Source organism: Sminthopsis crassicaudata, chromosome 5, assembly GCF_048593235.1.
Source record: "Sminthopsis crassicaudata isolate SCR6 chromosome 5, ASM4859323v1, whole genome shotgun sequence".
In the NCBI taxonomy this organism is placed as follows: Eukaryota; Metazoa; Chordata; class Mammalia; order Dasyuromorphia; family Dasyuridae; genus Sminthopsis; species Sminthopsis crassicaudata.
This window is the reverse complement of record NC_133621.1, coordinates 16,164,277-16,178,940: the sequence shown is the minus strand read 5'-3', so window position 1 is coordinate 16,178,940 and position 14,664 is coordinate 16,164,277. Positions and strand designations below refer to the sequence as shown.

General features: G+C 45.0%; 1 protein-coding gene across 3 annotated transcripts in view; it reads right to left on the bottom strand.

Moving 5' to 3' along the window:
• The window catches only part of CREB5 (cAMP responsive element binding protein 5), a 477,814-nt gene that overhangs the window by 367,428 nt on the left and 95,722 nt on the right, over nucleotides 1-14,664 (bottom strand). For all 3 annotated transcript variants that reach the window (XM_074272189.1, XM_074272188.1, XM_074272191.1), the window contains one exon: nucleotides 5,626-5,747. In XM_074272189.1, coding sequence (XP_074128290.1) covers nucleotides 5,626-5,747 — 122 coding nt within the window. The remainder of the gene's footprint in view (nucleotides 1-5,625; nucleotides 5,748-14,664) is intronic.

Genomic DNA, 14,664 nt, shown 5'->3' with positions numbered 1-14,664 from the left:
GCCCTAATTTGCTGGTGCTGGTTCAGCACAATGAGGCAACCCCGTCCTGGGGGAGAGGACGGACACTTAGTACTTCCATATTCTCGGGGCTTTCATCTCCCGAGCCTTAAGCCGTGTTCTGGTGCAATGTTATATTTCACTCAGCAAGACAAAGGCCATCATCTCCATCTCACACACTCACTCACACTCACACTCACACTCACACACTGCCGGGCACTTGTAGGTGCTTACATTTCATATGCACAGCAACCCTGAGGCGGAGCGCTATGCCCATTTTGCAGATCAGGAACTTGAGATTGAGGTTAGATAAAAGATGCTAGAGCTCTCTATTTAAAGGGAAGCAAATTCAGGAAGAAGAGGAGGGACGCCTGGGACATGGGAAAGATTGATGGTTCCACTGTAAAAGACTTGGTTTCACAATCCACATTCTGGGTAACCGTGTAATCCACCTTGGCTCCATCCTTGGGCCTCATTTTCCTCCCCTGGAAAATGGGGGTGTCGAATTGGGGGACCCCTGAGACTGCCTCCGGCTCTATACCGAGGTCCTCTTTTTCTGTTTTCCCCTCTTCTTTCTGAAGATTTTTGCATAGAACAATTTTAAGGTTTACATAGTACCTTATAATATTGAGAGAGACAAGAGACATGGAGAAAGAATGAGACAGAGAGAGAGAAAAAGAGAGACAGAGACACAGAGAGAGAGGAGAGAGAGTCAGAGAGAGAGAGAGAGAGAGAGAGAGAGAGAGAGAGAGAGAGAGAGAGAGAGAGAGAGAGAGGAGAGAGAGAGAGAGACAGACAGAGAGACAGAGAGAGAGACAGAGATAGAGAGACAGAGAGAGAGAGTCAGAGAGAGAGAGAGAGAGAGAGAGAGAGAGAGAGAGAGAGAGAGAGAGAGAGAGAGAAAGAGAGAGAGACAGAGACATGGAGAAAGAATGAGACAGAGAGAGAGAAAAAGAGAGACAGAGACACAGAGAGAGACAGAGAGAGTCAGAGAGAGAGAGAGAGAGAGAGAGAGAGAGAGAGAGAGAGAGAGAGAGAGAGAGAGAGAAGAGAGAGAAAGAGAGAGAGACAGAGATAGAGAGACAGAGAGAGAGAGTCAGAGAGAGAGAGAGAGAGAGAGACAGAGACAGAGAGACAGAGACAGAGAGAGAGAGAGAGAGAGAAAGAGAGAGACAGAGAGATAGCTGGAGGAAGGAAGGGAGGGAAAGAGACAGAGAGACACAGAGACAGAGGAGAGGGAGAGAGAATGCATGCACATGTGTATGACGATACCTTATACAGTCCTCAGGACAATAGCGGGAGGGAGGGGCCAGATTAGCTTCCCTTTAAGAACGAGGCTGACAGAGATCCCATGGTTTGCCCAGAGTCACCCAGAGAAGTATTCAAGGCTGATCCTCCACCAAACTCTGAATCCCACAGGCCCGTAGCCTTGACTTTGAGTCCTGTCCCAATTCTACGCTGTCACAGAAAGGATCCCGCTTTATGCCAGCTGTCTGCCCCTGGACAAGAGGCTTCTTCCCTCATCGCCAGAGAGCCCTTCCCAAGGCTGGTGGAGGCAGAGTAGGGAGTGATCTGTGTTCTAGAGGGAACTTCTTCTGTGGGAGTCCCCCGGCCAGGGAAGTGACCAAGCCAGGCCACTCCCCCAGCAAATAAAATGATCAAAGGGACAGTTAGTGAACGGCTCAATAAAGGAACCGAATCATGGCTTCATCAAGGGAAAAAGCCCTACTGGGCCCACGTTGTCCCTTTATCTGACAGCTCACCAAGCCGGGGGACACTTCAAACCCACGGATATTCGCTCAATTAGATAGGAACAAAAGATCAGGCAAATTTCCCCACTCGTTTCCCCCTTAGGGACAAAAAGAACTGTGTACTATACACCGGGACACTTACTCACAGAGAGCAGACAACTGTATGGGAAGAGGGAGTGGTCATTGACTGGCCCAAAGGTGACCACGTGGTAGTGCAAGGTGTCCCCTGGGGCCCCAAAGCATCTGAGCACAGCCTGCTCTGTCAGTGACATGGTTCCCAGGTCTGTAGATGACATCAAGCTAAGAATGATCTTTTGAATGGAGCAGCGGCCCTGAAGTCAGGAGGACCCGAGTTCAAATTTGACCTCAGACACTTAACGCTTCCTAGCTCTGTGACCCTGGGCAAGTCACTTAACCCCAATTGCCTCCCCCCCAAAAAAAAAGAATCATAATTTGCATGATGGGTGAGAGTCTCCAAAAAGATCCCAACGTGTTGGAATCAAACAAGGCAACGTTTTATAGATACAAAGGTAAAATCTGATACGAATTAAAACATAATTTCACCAATACAAGCTGTTTCATGACACAAATTCATTTGAAAAAGGTCTGGATTCTTTGTAGCTGCTGTTGATGTTTTTAGTTGTGGACCAAAAGGTCAATAGAGAGATGCTGGATGAGGCAGTATAGATTGAGAGCTGGATCTAGAGTCAGGGAGACCTGAGTTCAAATCCAGCCTCAGACACTTCCAATAGTTGTGTCACCCTGAACAAGTTATTTAACCTTGCTTGCCTCAGTTTCCTCTTTGTGAAATGAGCTGGAGAAAGAAATGGCAAACCTTTTCAAGAAAACCCCAAATAGGATCATGAAGAGTCATATATGATTGAAATGAATAAACCACAATATTTAACATTCATTTAAAAATATTTTAAGTTCCAAATTCTTTCCCTCCTTTCTATCTCTCCTCTACCCAATGAGAATTGAAAAATATTTAACAAAATTAATAAAAATACAATTAAATGCAGATAAAATGACACTTTAAAACTAAGTCAATGCGAGCACATGGAGATATTAGGTGGGAATTACCGGCCCCCGTTTCTACTTCCGTTCAACAGCGTGGGTTGAGATAGCATGGAAAATCCATGACATTCTATGATTAGATTTTAAGTTTAATAAAAGGGTCCTTTTGTTTTCCCTTATTTGTGGCCTTCGAATTCAGGCCAGAGTCATCTCTGAGGAAGTTGAGGGGCTTAATCCCCATAGAGGTCACTGAAGTTTATAAATAAATTGTCCCCAACCTCAGATTGCCATCCTGAAGAGCCATGCCAGTGGGTGACTCATGGATTGGTAGAGAGATCGCTGCGTCCCAGTCTGACATTTAATGGAGTGGAAAGCCTTGCTGTTGTTCGTGGTCTTCTGAAGGCGGCCCTACTGAGGAACCGCTTTCTGGACCCTCTGGGCAGATAAAGTTAAATCCCCCAGCACAGCCTCTGGGTGAAAATGTCTCTCCTCCAAGCACCTGAGATTGGTGGAGCCACTGGGACATTTACAACTTATTTTCTTAACAAAAAAACTCACTGCAATTTAAACACTGGGATTTAACAAGCTAAAGCAATGGAGACTAAAATGAAAGAGAGAGAGAGAGAGAGAGAGAGAGAGAGAGAGAGAGAGAGAGAGAGAGAGACTGAGAGACAGAGAGAGAGAGACACTGAGAGAGAGACAGAGAGAGAGAGAGAGAGAGACAGACAGACAGACAGACAGACAGACAGAGAGACACAGACACTGAGAGAGACACACAGAGAGAGAGACAGAGACAGAGAGAGACAGAGACAGAGACACTGAGAGAGACACAGAGAGAGACACAGAGAAAGACAGAGACAGAGAGAGAGACACAGAGAGAGAGAGAGACACAGAGAGAGAGAGACAGAGAATGTTCATTTGTCATTAAGAGAACTGTGGATGCTGAGTCTAGGATCGGGGTTCAGATTCTGCCTTGGATCAGGATACTAAGCTTCTATTCCCCCCTCTGAGTAATTATACTCACAATTCAATTTAATTCTAGAATTCAATTCAGTTCACTAAGTTTTACGTATAAGAGAAAGAGGGTTCCATTAGACAGCACAGGTTTTGTAAGCGAGGCTCACGGCCCGGCCAGCAGCCCAGCAGAGCCGAATGCATTACGTTGCAAGGGGACTGTGTGGTCTACATGTTTGCATTCTTTGTGTGGGGAGAAGGGAATGCAAGCCGTCATCCTGGGTGCGAGTGTGGGTGGAGAAACAAGGAGAAAGCTCACGGCCGACTTGGCAGCTTCTTCTTCCCTCCCCAAGTCAGACCCCTCCCTATTGTTCATCCTCCTGGGAGCTCAGAGGGTCACGGGCCGCGAGAAACACTGGAGGTCGTCTGAGCCAATTCTGTCACTGAATGAATGTGAGACTGAGATCCAGTAAGGATCTACACAATAAATCAGGATTAGAACCCAGAACTTCTGACGCCTAGCCAGGATTCACCTTGATAAGGAAATTTTGGCAGCATCACACCTGAAAGGAGTCACCGAAAATGTCCTGGAGCTCTCAGACAAGTGCTCTGGAAATGCCCTCCATAGCTATGTCTACCTCCAGGCCAGAGGGACCGTTCTGGTCTTGAACAAAACAAAGACGGAGGCCGAAGGTGGAAGATTACCAAGGCTTGGTACATGCTGTATATTGAGAAGGCCGTGGAGGGCAGGCTAAGTCACCGGACCAGGTCTATCACCAGAGCCTGGGGACAATATTGGAAACAGCCTCCCTCCCCAACAGACAAACTTTTCTTTAATCAAACTCACCAGGATGTCTTCAAGCTTCCCAACCCTTCCCCATTCCCTTTCTCGGCTTTCTCAATCACCCACCAACACATTTCTAGCCCCGTAATGAACAATGGTCATCACAAGGTAAAGCATGTCCGATATTAGGCAACCGGTACCCGAAAGGAAGCATGGAATTGTGGGTTGAGTCCAGAATCAGAATCAAAGAATTTCAGAACTGGAAGGGACTGTGTGTCCAAATCATGCTAGAGAAATGGTCCCTTCCTCCTTAGAGAAACAAAGGATAACTTCCTTAAATGATCATAAGAATATTTAGTATTCATAGTGAGACCGTACCAATAACATAAAAACGCCAATACTACCAAAGTTAATTTACAGATTCAATGCTATATCCATTAAACTGCCAAGAGGCTATTTATAGATTTAAACATAACACTAAGAAAAATAAAAGTTCTAGGATATCAAGGAAAATCACCAAAAAAAAAAAAAAAAAAAAAAAAAAAAAACCAGGAAGGGGAAATAACGCTTCCTAGCCACAAATGATATTATAAAGCAATAACTGCCAAACGATTTGGTACCAATTTTGTAACATTAGGCTTGATATTATGGACTAACTCGGAGATAGAAGACGACAGATGGGCAGCTAAGACTTCTGTCCAATGACTCTTCCACGTGGATCCCTTTATTACTCTCCCATTTTCCAGGTCAACCCCTATTCTCTCCCTGCATGAGGTTGGCTGTTGCACATTAGACAAACTGGATTTTCAGATACCCACTGATCCTGTGTGGGAAAGAGTAGGAAGCCAAGGGCAGATGTCTCTTAGAGAACCATTGGGCTTTGCTTTATTTCCTCTTTCAGGCACCGTCTTTGCCTGAGCCGGGGAGTCTGTAGTCCCAAGCCCTGCCTTCAGCCCATGGGCTCAGGGAGCCTCCTCCTCCGCTCCGAACAGAGCCTTTCTGCAGCCGCGCTTCCCCACAATCTGCACTGCCACCTAGTTTCCAACCAGAGGCTCCCAAGAGGTGACAGAGGTTTGCAGTCGGGAAAAGGGGGAGTAGAAGCTTCCGGGAAGTCAGACTTACCCTTTTTGTGGTCTCCTCCTCCTGAGCTTTCCGAAACTCGTGCTCCAGGGAGCAGTCTATGTCATTGAAGAGGCCCACCTCCTCACAGTTCTTCAGGAATCTAGTGGGCGTCGGGGTCTGATCTGAGGAAAGAGAGCAACAGGATCTAGAATGAGATGCTTCCTTCCCCCCTTCAGATCCAAAGAAAAATATCCTGCTCTGTCATGTTTTCGCTGCCCCACCAGTGGTGTCCTGGGGGGAAGGATCATAGGCTCAGAGACTTGGAATGAGACGGGAACCCTAGAGGTCAACTAGACCAGTCTCTGCATTTTGCAGATGGGGAAACTGAGGCCCAGAGAACAGAAGGGCCTTGTCAAGGATGAACAAGGGTGGGAATCTGAACCCAAGTTCTTTGACTCCCAATCCATTGGAATCCAAAGCTATTTCATCACTTTCCTTTTGCTGGGAGATGGAATGGAGATCTCACAAATAAGAATGATATAAGGATTGGATTGCTTGCCATTTGGGGGAAGGGGTAAAGCGAAGAGGGCGGGGATTGGAGCACAGGATTTTTTTTGCAAGGGTCAGTGTTGAAGAATTGTCTATGCGTGTGTTTTGAAGGTGGAAAGTTTTAGTTAAAAAAAAAAAAAAAAGAATGTGAAAATGGCAAAGCAAAGGAGATGTCCAAAGTGCTGAAAAAAAGCAGCCGGCCCCCCATGTGCCAAGCAAAAACAAAAGAGCCCTGCCCTCAAAAGGCATGCATTCTATTTTTTTTCCCCCCTGAGGCTGGGGTTAAGTGACTTGCCCAGGGTCACACAGCTAGGAAGTGTTACATGTCTAAGACCAGATTTGAACTCGGGTCCTCCTGAACTCAGGGCTGGTGCCCTATCTACTGCGCCACTTAGCTGCCCCAGGGCATAAATTATAAAAGGAGAGACAGTGGGCATATGTGGTACGTGTATGTGTTGATACATAAACCACATCTACACATATACCAATATGGAGATACGTATCTGTGTATACAAAAACATACACGGCAAGTGATTTGACCAAGGTGACTTGTTAAGGACCAGGCCTAGGTGAAGGGGCAGGTCAGTTCTCTGAGAACTTCCAAGCTGTGAATCGTAACATCTGAAGGAGTTACAAAGCAGCCTTTGAAGATGTTCTTTGTGGATTGGGAATGAAATAAATTGGAGGCTGAGGGAAGAGGAGAGAGGTCAGACAACGCAACTGCCTCTCAGTCTCCTTGTATCATCATCATCATCATCATCATCATCAATCATCATCATCAATCATCATCCTCCTCCCCTCACATGAAGAGATCCACTCTATAGGTCTGAGTTAGACCTCCAGCAGCCACTGACAGGGGGCTCCCATATCACAACAGTGACCCAGGTAGGAAGAATCCATCAGGATTTGAACTCAGGTCCTGTAATTCTAATCCAGGTAATATGCCCTGCAGGCCATCAGAAAAGCAAAATGGAACTGGGGGAAAGATCAGATCACATACACAGACTTGGACTCCCCAGGCAGAGAAAGTAAAGTGGGAGTTAGAGAGTGGATTAAATTGCTCAGGAAGAGAAAGGAGGAAAGGAGACATGCATGAGAGGAGGCAGATGGGCGTACCACCTCAGGGGACGGCTGCCCACCCTTAGGAGGTGGAGGGAAGGAGAGCCAAAGTCACAGGAAACAAGGCGGGAGAGACCGGGGTCCCAGAAGCCCGGGTGCCAAGACATGACACAGGCACAAACAGGCCGGCAGCCACATCAAGCAGTGGCTGGGAGGACCAAGTCCTTGGATCTGGGGGCCATGGAAGCTGCAGAGGGGTGGGGACAGATCAGAAAGCAGGCTCTAGAGCACCCCAGGGAGTCCTGTAGATACTGTAGCTGTGAAACTTGAAGAAAAAGCGGGTCACAAAAGCATTTTTATTTCTTTTTTTTTTTAGCCCAGAGAGACCCGGTGGCATTGGAAGGGAGAGGGGTTCAGAAGTCACTGGCTAGAATGGAATCAAGAACACAAACAGAAAGCAAGAAGGCCCCTTCTCTGCCAAGATCAGAGGGAAGGAGAAAATGGATGGAGATGGTCAGAGTTCCCTAAAATCACAGATCTAGAGATTAAAGGGACCTCCAGGACCCTCGAGTTTATTTTCAGATGAGTAAATTGAGCCACAAGGGGATTAAAGACTTTTCCAGAATTACACTGGCAGCAAGTGTCTGAGGGGTTTCTAAGACAGCCTTTGGATTAGTGAGGAAGGGAAATGAAAGAAATCACAACAGGTAGCTTTAATCCCATTGGGAAAGTAGTCCAGGTTTTCCTCGGAGAGGGGGGTGATGGCAAGGGGACCTTCAGGACAGACAGTAGGGCAAGGTTTGGAGCACCTCCTTAGGGAGTCATTAGAGATCAATAAAAAGTTTGCCTTGAGACACAATCATGGAAGCTCCTTGCACTGAGATGGCATGAATTTATAATGTGCCCCATTTCACATCTTCTGCCAATAGAAATTACTTGGTATTGGGGACCAATAAAACATTGATCTCAGGAAGACTTGGTACAGATCCTGCCTCACATGTTTACTAGCCACGTGACTTCAGAGAAGTTTCTTTCTGTAATACTCATCTGAAAAGGGGGGGGTTCAATTCTATAACCCTTTCACACTCCAGTCCAGCTTTATCCCTGTGATTCTGTGATCCTCTGAGCTTCCCTAAGGAAATTGCCTTGGAAATCTGGGGAGCTTCTGGATACACTGAAGGGTGTCTAATTCTTAGAGGTTGAATTTAAATTTATTTATTTTTTTCATTTGAATTTTAATTAGAATTTTAATTTAATTATATTAAATTTAAATTTAATTTAAATAAATTCAATTCATCATAAAAAGCACACAAAAACTGGACAGAAAGTGAGGGCCTGTCCTAAATGGCTAAATAAATTGTGATAAATAGAATGGAATATTATTGTGCTATGAGAAATTATTATGATGAGAATATGAGAAAATTTAGGGCAGCTAGATGGTTCAGTGGATAGAGCACCAGTCTTGAAGTCAGAAAGACCTGAGTTCAAATTTGGCCTCAGACACTAACACTTTCTATTTGGCACTTAACCCCAATTGCCTCAGGAAGAAGAAGGAGAAGGAGAAGAAAGAGGAAGAGGAGGAGGAGGAAGAGGAGGAGGAGGAAGAAGAGGAGGAGGAAGAGAAGAAGGAGGAGGAAGAGAAAGAGGAAGAGGAGGAGGGGGAGAAAGAGGAAGAGAAGGAGGAGAAGGGGGAGGAGAAAGAGAAAAAGGAGGAGGAGGAGAAAGAGGAAGAGGAGGAGGAGGAAGAGGAGGAGATGACCACCAATTTCTGACTAAGAAAACCATAGGAAATGGGAAAACCAAAGTTGAAATACACGTCCCTCCTCTCAAGAAAAGGACTGGGGGCTATAGATGTGGGGTGTGCACAATCAGACATAGTCCTGGAGCTGTAGAGGAGCTTCTGTGATTTTCTTTAGTAGAAGGAAGGGCTCAGTGTGGGAGAGAAGAAAGACCATCAGGGGAATCACCTGTACTTTTAAAAAGCAGCAATAATGTGTGGAACTAGCTATAAACAGAGCAAGTCTAAGTAGATTCTTAGTGTCCAAGGAGGAAAAAGGACTCGCCCCTTCCTCTCAAGGAGGTTGTAATCTAAGATCAGGAAAGAGCCATAGCTACCCTACAAGTAAAACCATGAGAGGTCAAAGGAAGAGGCAGAAGGGATTGCTATGGAGAAGGCTTTGCTCCGAACTGGGACAGGGGAGGAAGTGATCAGGAAAGACTTGGGGCATTTACACTTGACCTTGACCAAAGAAAGCTCCCACTTCCATAGGCAGCAGCTTCGACTGCTCTCTATTCTAGGCAGGGGATACAGAGTTAGCAAAGGCCCAGAGATGGGAGAGAACAGATGAGATTAAGAAACAAGATGTCACTCCGCTTGAGATCAGAGGGTTGCAGGGTAAGGAATGAAATCAGACACCAATCTAGGCAAGAGGTGACCCGCTCTAAGCAGGAATGGTGCCCAGGGGATGGACGGGGAGAGACATGATGGAGGTAGAACTGACAGGTCCTGGCAGCTGAGCGAGAAGGGAGGGGAGGCTCAGGACGAGTAGGGCCGACTAGGAGAAAGATGAGTCTTGTTTTTTAAAGTTAAGCAAACAACGGCCTTCCTATTAGTTAGGTAACTTGCTCTACAAGAGTAGGGAAGACCTAGAGGCTGATGGTGATTTACTTGCTCCATCCCTTCCCTTAATTCTCCCTTCCATACCTGCAGGAAATGCCTTTGAACTCCCCCTACTTACATTTCCTATTATAGATGCTAGGAGCCATTTAATTTTTATCTGCCTATTCTTAACAATTAGCACATAGTAGGTACTCAACAAGTACTTACATAAACAGTGCAAGTTTCTTTATCTTAATGAAGTCATTTGTTCTTGTCAAATAGCTCTTGATAAGAAGCCCAGGGGATGGGTGGGAGAGTGAGATATGGAAGAGTTTGGATCTTCCTTCAGGTACTAAGTGTCTGATGCTGGGCAATTTAGTGAACCTCTGAGCCTCAGTTTCCTTGTCTATAAAAATGACCTCAGAGTGTGTGGATCGCCTGCGATAATAGATGTAAAGTGCTTTGTAAAATATATAAAGGTTATTTAGCATAGTAGGATTACATATGTAGTGGGAGCCAAAGCATTTCCCTTTCCTCCTGTTCCAGGAGCATCCTTCTACCTTCCTGGGAATCCCACTTTTTCTGGCCTCTGAAGTGTTTACCTTTTGTTCTAATTAGATGAAATTCTTCTGTCCACAGGCTTCCTCGGGAGCACTGAACTCGGAAGCAATTCATACTAGACCATTCCTCTTCCCAACTGGGGGTGAGCTTGAGCTTTGATCACTCAAGGCCATCGGCACTTCTACTCTGGCTAAACAGGGTTAGACTATCCAGGATTCTGTGGCGAGGATGGATGGGCTTTATCACAAGCGGGTCAGCTCAGAATCACAAGGGCCGTGCTCCCAATAGGGAAACCAGCCATGAGCAGATGATCCCTCCCCAGCCGTCGAGAAATCACTCTTCTCTGTTACATTATTACAAGTGGAGTCTGGCATTGATGTCTGTCTACTGATGGCGGCTTCCCTCGGAAGACTCTGTGACATAGCATTTCCAAGGGGAGCCCAAAAAAGAAGGCACAAGGGAACTAAAAAAGAGGAAAGGAAATAGCTCTTCTTTTGGAAACAGAGATTCCCCGGGATCCTCAGTCCTGACATTTACTGGCACAAGACATTTCTTAACATCCCCTAGGGTGATGGAAGCACCCAAGCTTAGGGACCACACATGCCCAAAAGGCAGCGACAAGAATCTTTATGATTAGAAAAGGAGGTGGGCGGGTCCAGAAGGGAAAAGGATGGAGAGCTATAAACAGCTTGAACTTTAGTACCCCCAAAATACTTAAAATCTGAGGGTTAGGCCAGCAGTGCACCGAAAGAGAGTCTGAATGGAGGATCTGTGGAGAACAAGAACCATACAGGATGAAAGGCATGGAGGAGTTAGAAACTGTTCTGGTGAAAAGAGTTTCCACACTGAGAGAGCAGATGTAAAGTAGACCATGGTAGAGGGGCAGCTAGGTGGACAGAGCCTCAGCCCTGAAGTCAGGAGGACCTGAGTTCAAATCTGGTTTGAGACACTTAACACTTCCTAGCTGTGGGACCCTGGGCAAGTCGCTTTACCCCAATTGCGAAAGAAAAAGAAAGAAAGAAAGAAAGAAAGAAAGAAAGAAAGAAAGAAAGAAAGAAAGAAAGAAAGAAAGAAAGAAAGAAAGAAAGAAAGAAAGAAAGAAAGAAAGAAAGAAAGAAAGAAAGAAAGAAAGAAAGAAAGAAAGAAAGAAAGAAAGAAAGAAAGAAAGAAGAGAAAGAAAGAAAGGAAAGAAAGAAAGAAAGAAAGAAAGAAAGAAAGAAAGAAAGAAAGAAAGAAAGAAAGAAAGAAAGAAAGAAAGAAAGAAAGAGAAAGAAAGAAGAAAGAAAGAAAGAAAGAAAGAGAAGAAAGAAAAGAAAGAAAGAAAGAAGGAAAGAAGAAAGAAAGAAAGAAAAGAAAGAAGAAAGAAAGAAGAAAGAAAGAAAAGACAGAAAGAAGCCTGGAGGATGTTGAAAAGCCAGAAAGAACATTGGATTTGGAGGACCTGAATTCAAAATTTCAGCTCTGCCACTATGTGACACTGGTCAAGTCACCCCTCTCTAGGGGTCGGTTTCCTGATTCATCTGTAAAATGAGGGAGTTGGACCCAATGGCCTCAAGTCTGAATTTGTCATTCCACGTTTAGATGCTCTACTAAAATCCAAACAAAGCTCTTGCATCTTTAACTAAGATCAAGGGCCCCAAAGAGTTAACAAGATGGGCAGGAGACACCCTAAGTGCCCTGTAGTCTGTGTCTCATGGGTGGATCAGAGGAACGCGGGTGTTTGCTCTGGCCATTGATACCACCAATGGTTTCAACCACCACCCAACCGACACAGGCTCTCTAGCACTGTGTGCCTGTGGGTGATGGTGCCTTGACGTTCGTAAACCATGGAGCTCCTGAAGAAGGGGATACATCTGACCAAGTCACATCAATAAAGTGTCTGAACTGGGCTTTAAACTCAAGTCTTCCTAACTCCAGGGCCAGTTAGTGCTATTCACTGGATCTCTTAGCTGTCTTTATAGCTTTCTTAGCTGTCTTTATAGCTTACATAATACTTATAAATATCATATTTATAACTTGTCATACTTATAAATGTTTTATATATATATATATGGATGGATGCATATATATACATATATATATATATATATATATATATATATATATCTCGACTTTTTAAAGCCTGGGTCTGTATTTTCAGCTTTAAGGGTAACTCCTACTATGGAAATTCCCTTCACCTACAGCAATTGGCAGTTCCTTAATAATTTACAGCTGGGGGCACTGACTGCCCTCAGATCAAGGCTGAGTCTATGTCAGAGAAAAGATGGGTTCTTAGGTTTCTCTCCTCCAGGCAGGGCTGGTTCTCAATCCTCTCCGCCATATTGCTTTTCCCCATATAATGCCATTTTAGAAATTCAAAACAGGCACCTATTTCCACATTTGGAAAAGATCAGTCTCACTGTGGCTGGTCTTCAAAAATCATTTGTTTCAGCAAACGAGCATTAAATGTCGGTTTCAACAGGAAGCAGGGTTGGGACTGGTAGCGGTGGTCCCCATTCCTGATCTAACATTTGGTTTCCTCATTTATCTGGGTGGCGATGGGGGTCTCCGGCAAGCCTCCTCAGTCACAGCCAGACTCCATGAAACGCCGGGAGGATTTAAAAGGTGGAGAGTCGTCGAAAACAAGGGAATCTCTCTCCTGCAATTGGGAGCCGCGTCTAAGCATCTGAGTCTAGCTAGATTAGAACAGAAAATTGGAGGGTGACACCTGATTGTGACTGCTGGTTACTGGAGGCCACGCCTTCCTGAGCAAAGACAAGCGCTGGCTACGGGAGTCTCCGCAGCTTTTGGGACATGCACAGTAATAATAGTGTGGGCCCGATGGGCTGCTAATAGCTAAGGTGCGGTCATTCGGTGGGGGATGTTCAAAGGACCGACAGGATTGGTCTGGACATGCAGTCTGAGCCACCATGATTGTCTTAAAGGAGGCTGCCCCATTTTCCATCCTTCCCAGAGCTTCTATTTAGCACCTAACATTGGAGGAGCAAACATTCAAGCTAGAGCAGGCATCTGGGCAATCTTGGCCAAATGCTTCATCTTACAAAGGGGGAGTGTTTAGCCCAATATCCCCCAAATGGGGGAATCTGGATCAGAACCTGGGCCTCTGACTCCAAATCAGAGCACAAGGCCAAGGTTAGGGGCAATCTGCATTTTCACTTCTCAGCCCTTGGTACCCGGTCAGCACTCAACATGGTGGCCAGGAAGAATTCACTTGGATGGTTCAACAGCACAGAGGGAACTTAATCATCAACAGCCCTGGTGTTTGTGGCCAAACACCCCTTGGCTGAGAGGGCACATCCTGTCTCCTCACCAGTGGGGAGGACTCATTTTTCAGGAAAAAACCTTTATGTGGTGAAATGAGGCAGAGGAAGCCAGAACTGGGGAAAAAGGTCCAGAGAGGAAGTCCTCCACCAGCCCACAGGGCTCTCCAGAACCCTGCACTGCATATGACAGCCATGTTGAAAATTAGCTTTAGAGCTAGGAGGGGCAGTGGGGAAGACCATCACCAAGCCTTCTGTGCTCTGAGAATTAAGAACTAATTTCTTCAATAATCAGGATGATTTCAGAGAGGCCTGGGAGAGACTGACATGAACTGATGCTGAGAGAAGTGAGCACAACCAGGAGATCCTTGTACACAGCAACAACAAGATTATACAATGATCAATTCTGGTGGATGCAACTCTCTTCAATAATGAGATGCTTTAGACCAATTCCAATGGTCTTGTAATGAAGAGAGCCATCTGCGCTCAGAGAGAGGACTGTGGGAACTGAGTGTGGATCACTACACAGTATTTTCACTTTTTGTTGTTGTTTGCTTGAATTTTGTTTTCTTTCCAATTTTTTTTTCTTTTTGATCTGATTTTTTATGCAGCATGATAATAATATAAATGTATATGTATAAATATTATATATATATATACACAAATATATGTATTGGATTTAATTATATTTTTTAAATGATTAACATATATTGAGAAGGGGATAGGGAAAGAAGGGAAAAATTTGGAACACAAAGTTTTACAAGGATCAAGGTTGAAAAATTATCCATGCATATGTTTTGAAAATAAAAATTAAAAAAAAAGAACTATTTTCTTGTTAAAGGAACCTTACAAATTCCTGTCAAAGACAGAGTTAGATAGGAGTCCAACAAGGCTCAAAGGATGTGGGGTGTTAGCTTGCCTTACTTCCTAAGGTTCAATGGATGCACTGGCCAAAAAGTTAAGCAGAATGCAACAATGTTGTGGTGAAAAATGTCCTAGGTATGTAGTCAGAAAACCTGGGGGCAAATCTCAGCTTTGCCTCTGTATGACCTTTAGCAAATTATTTAGTCT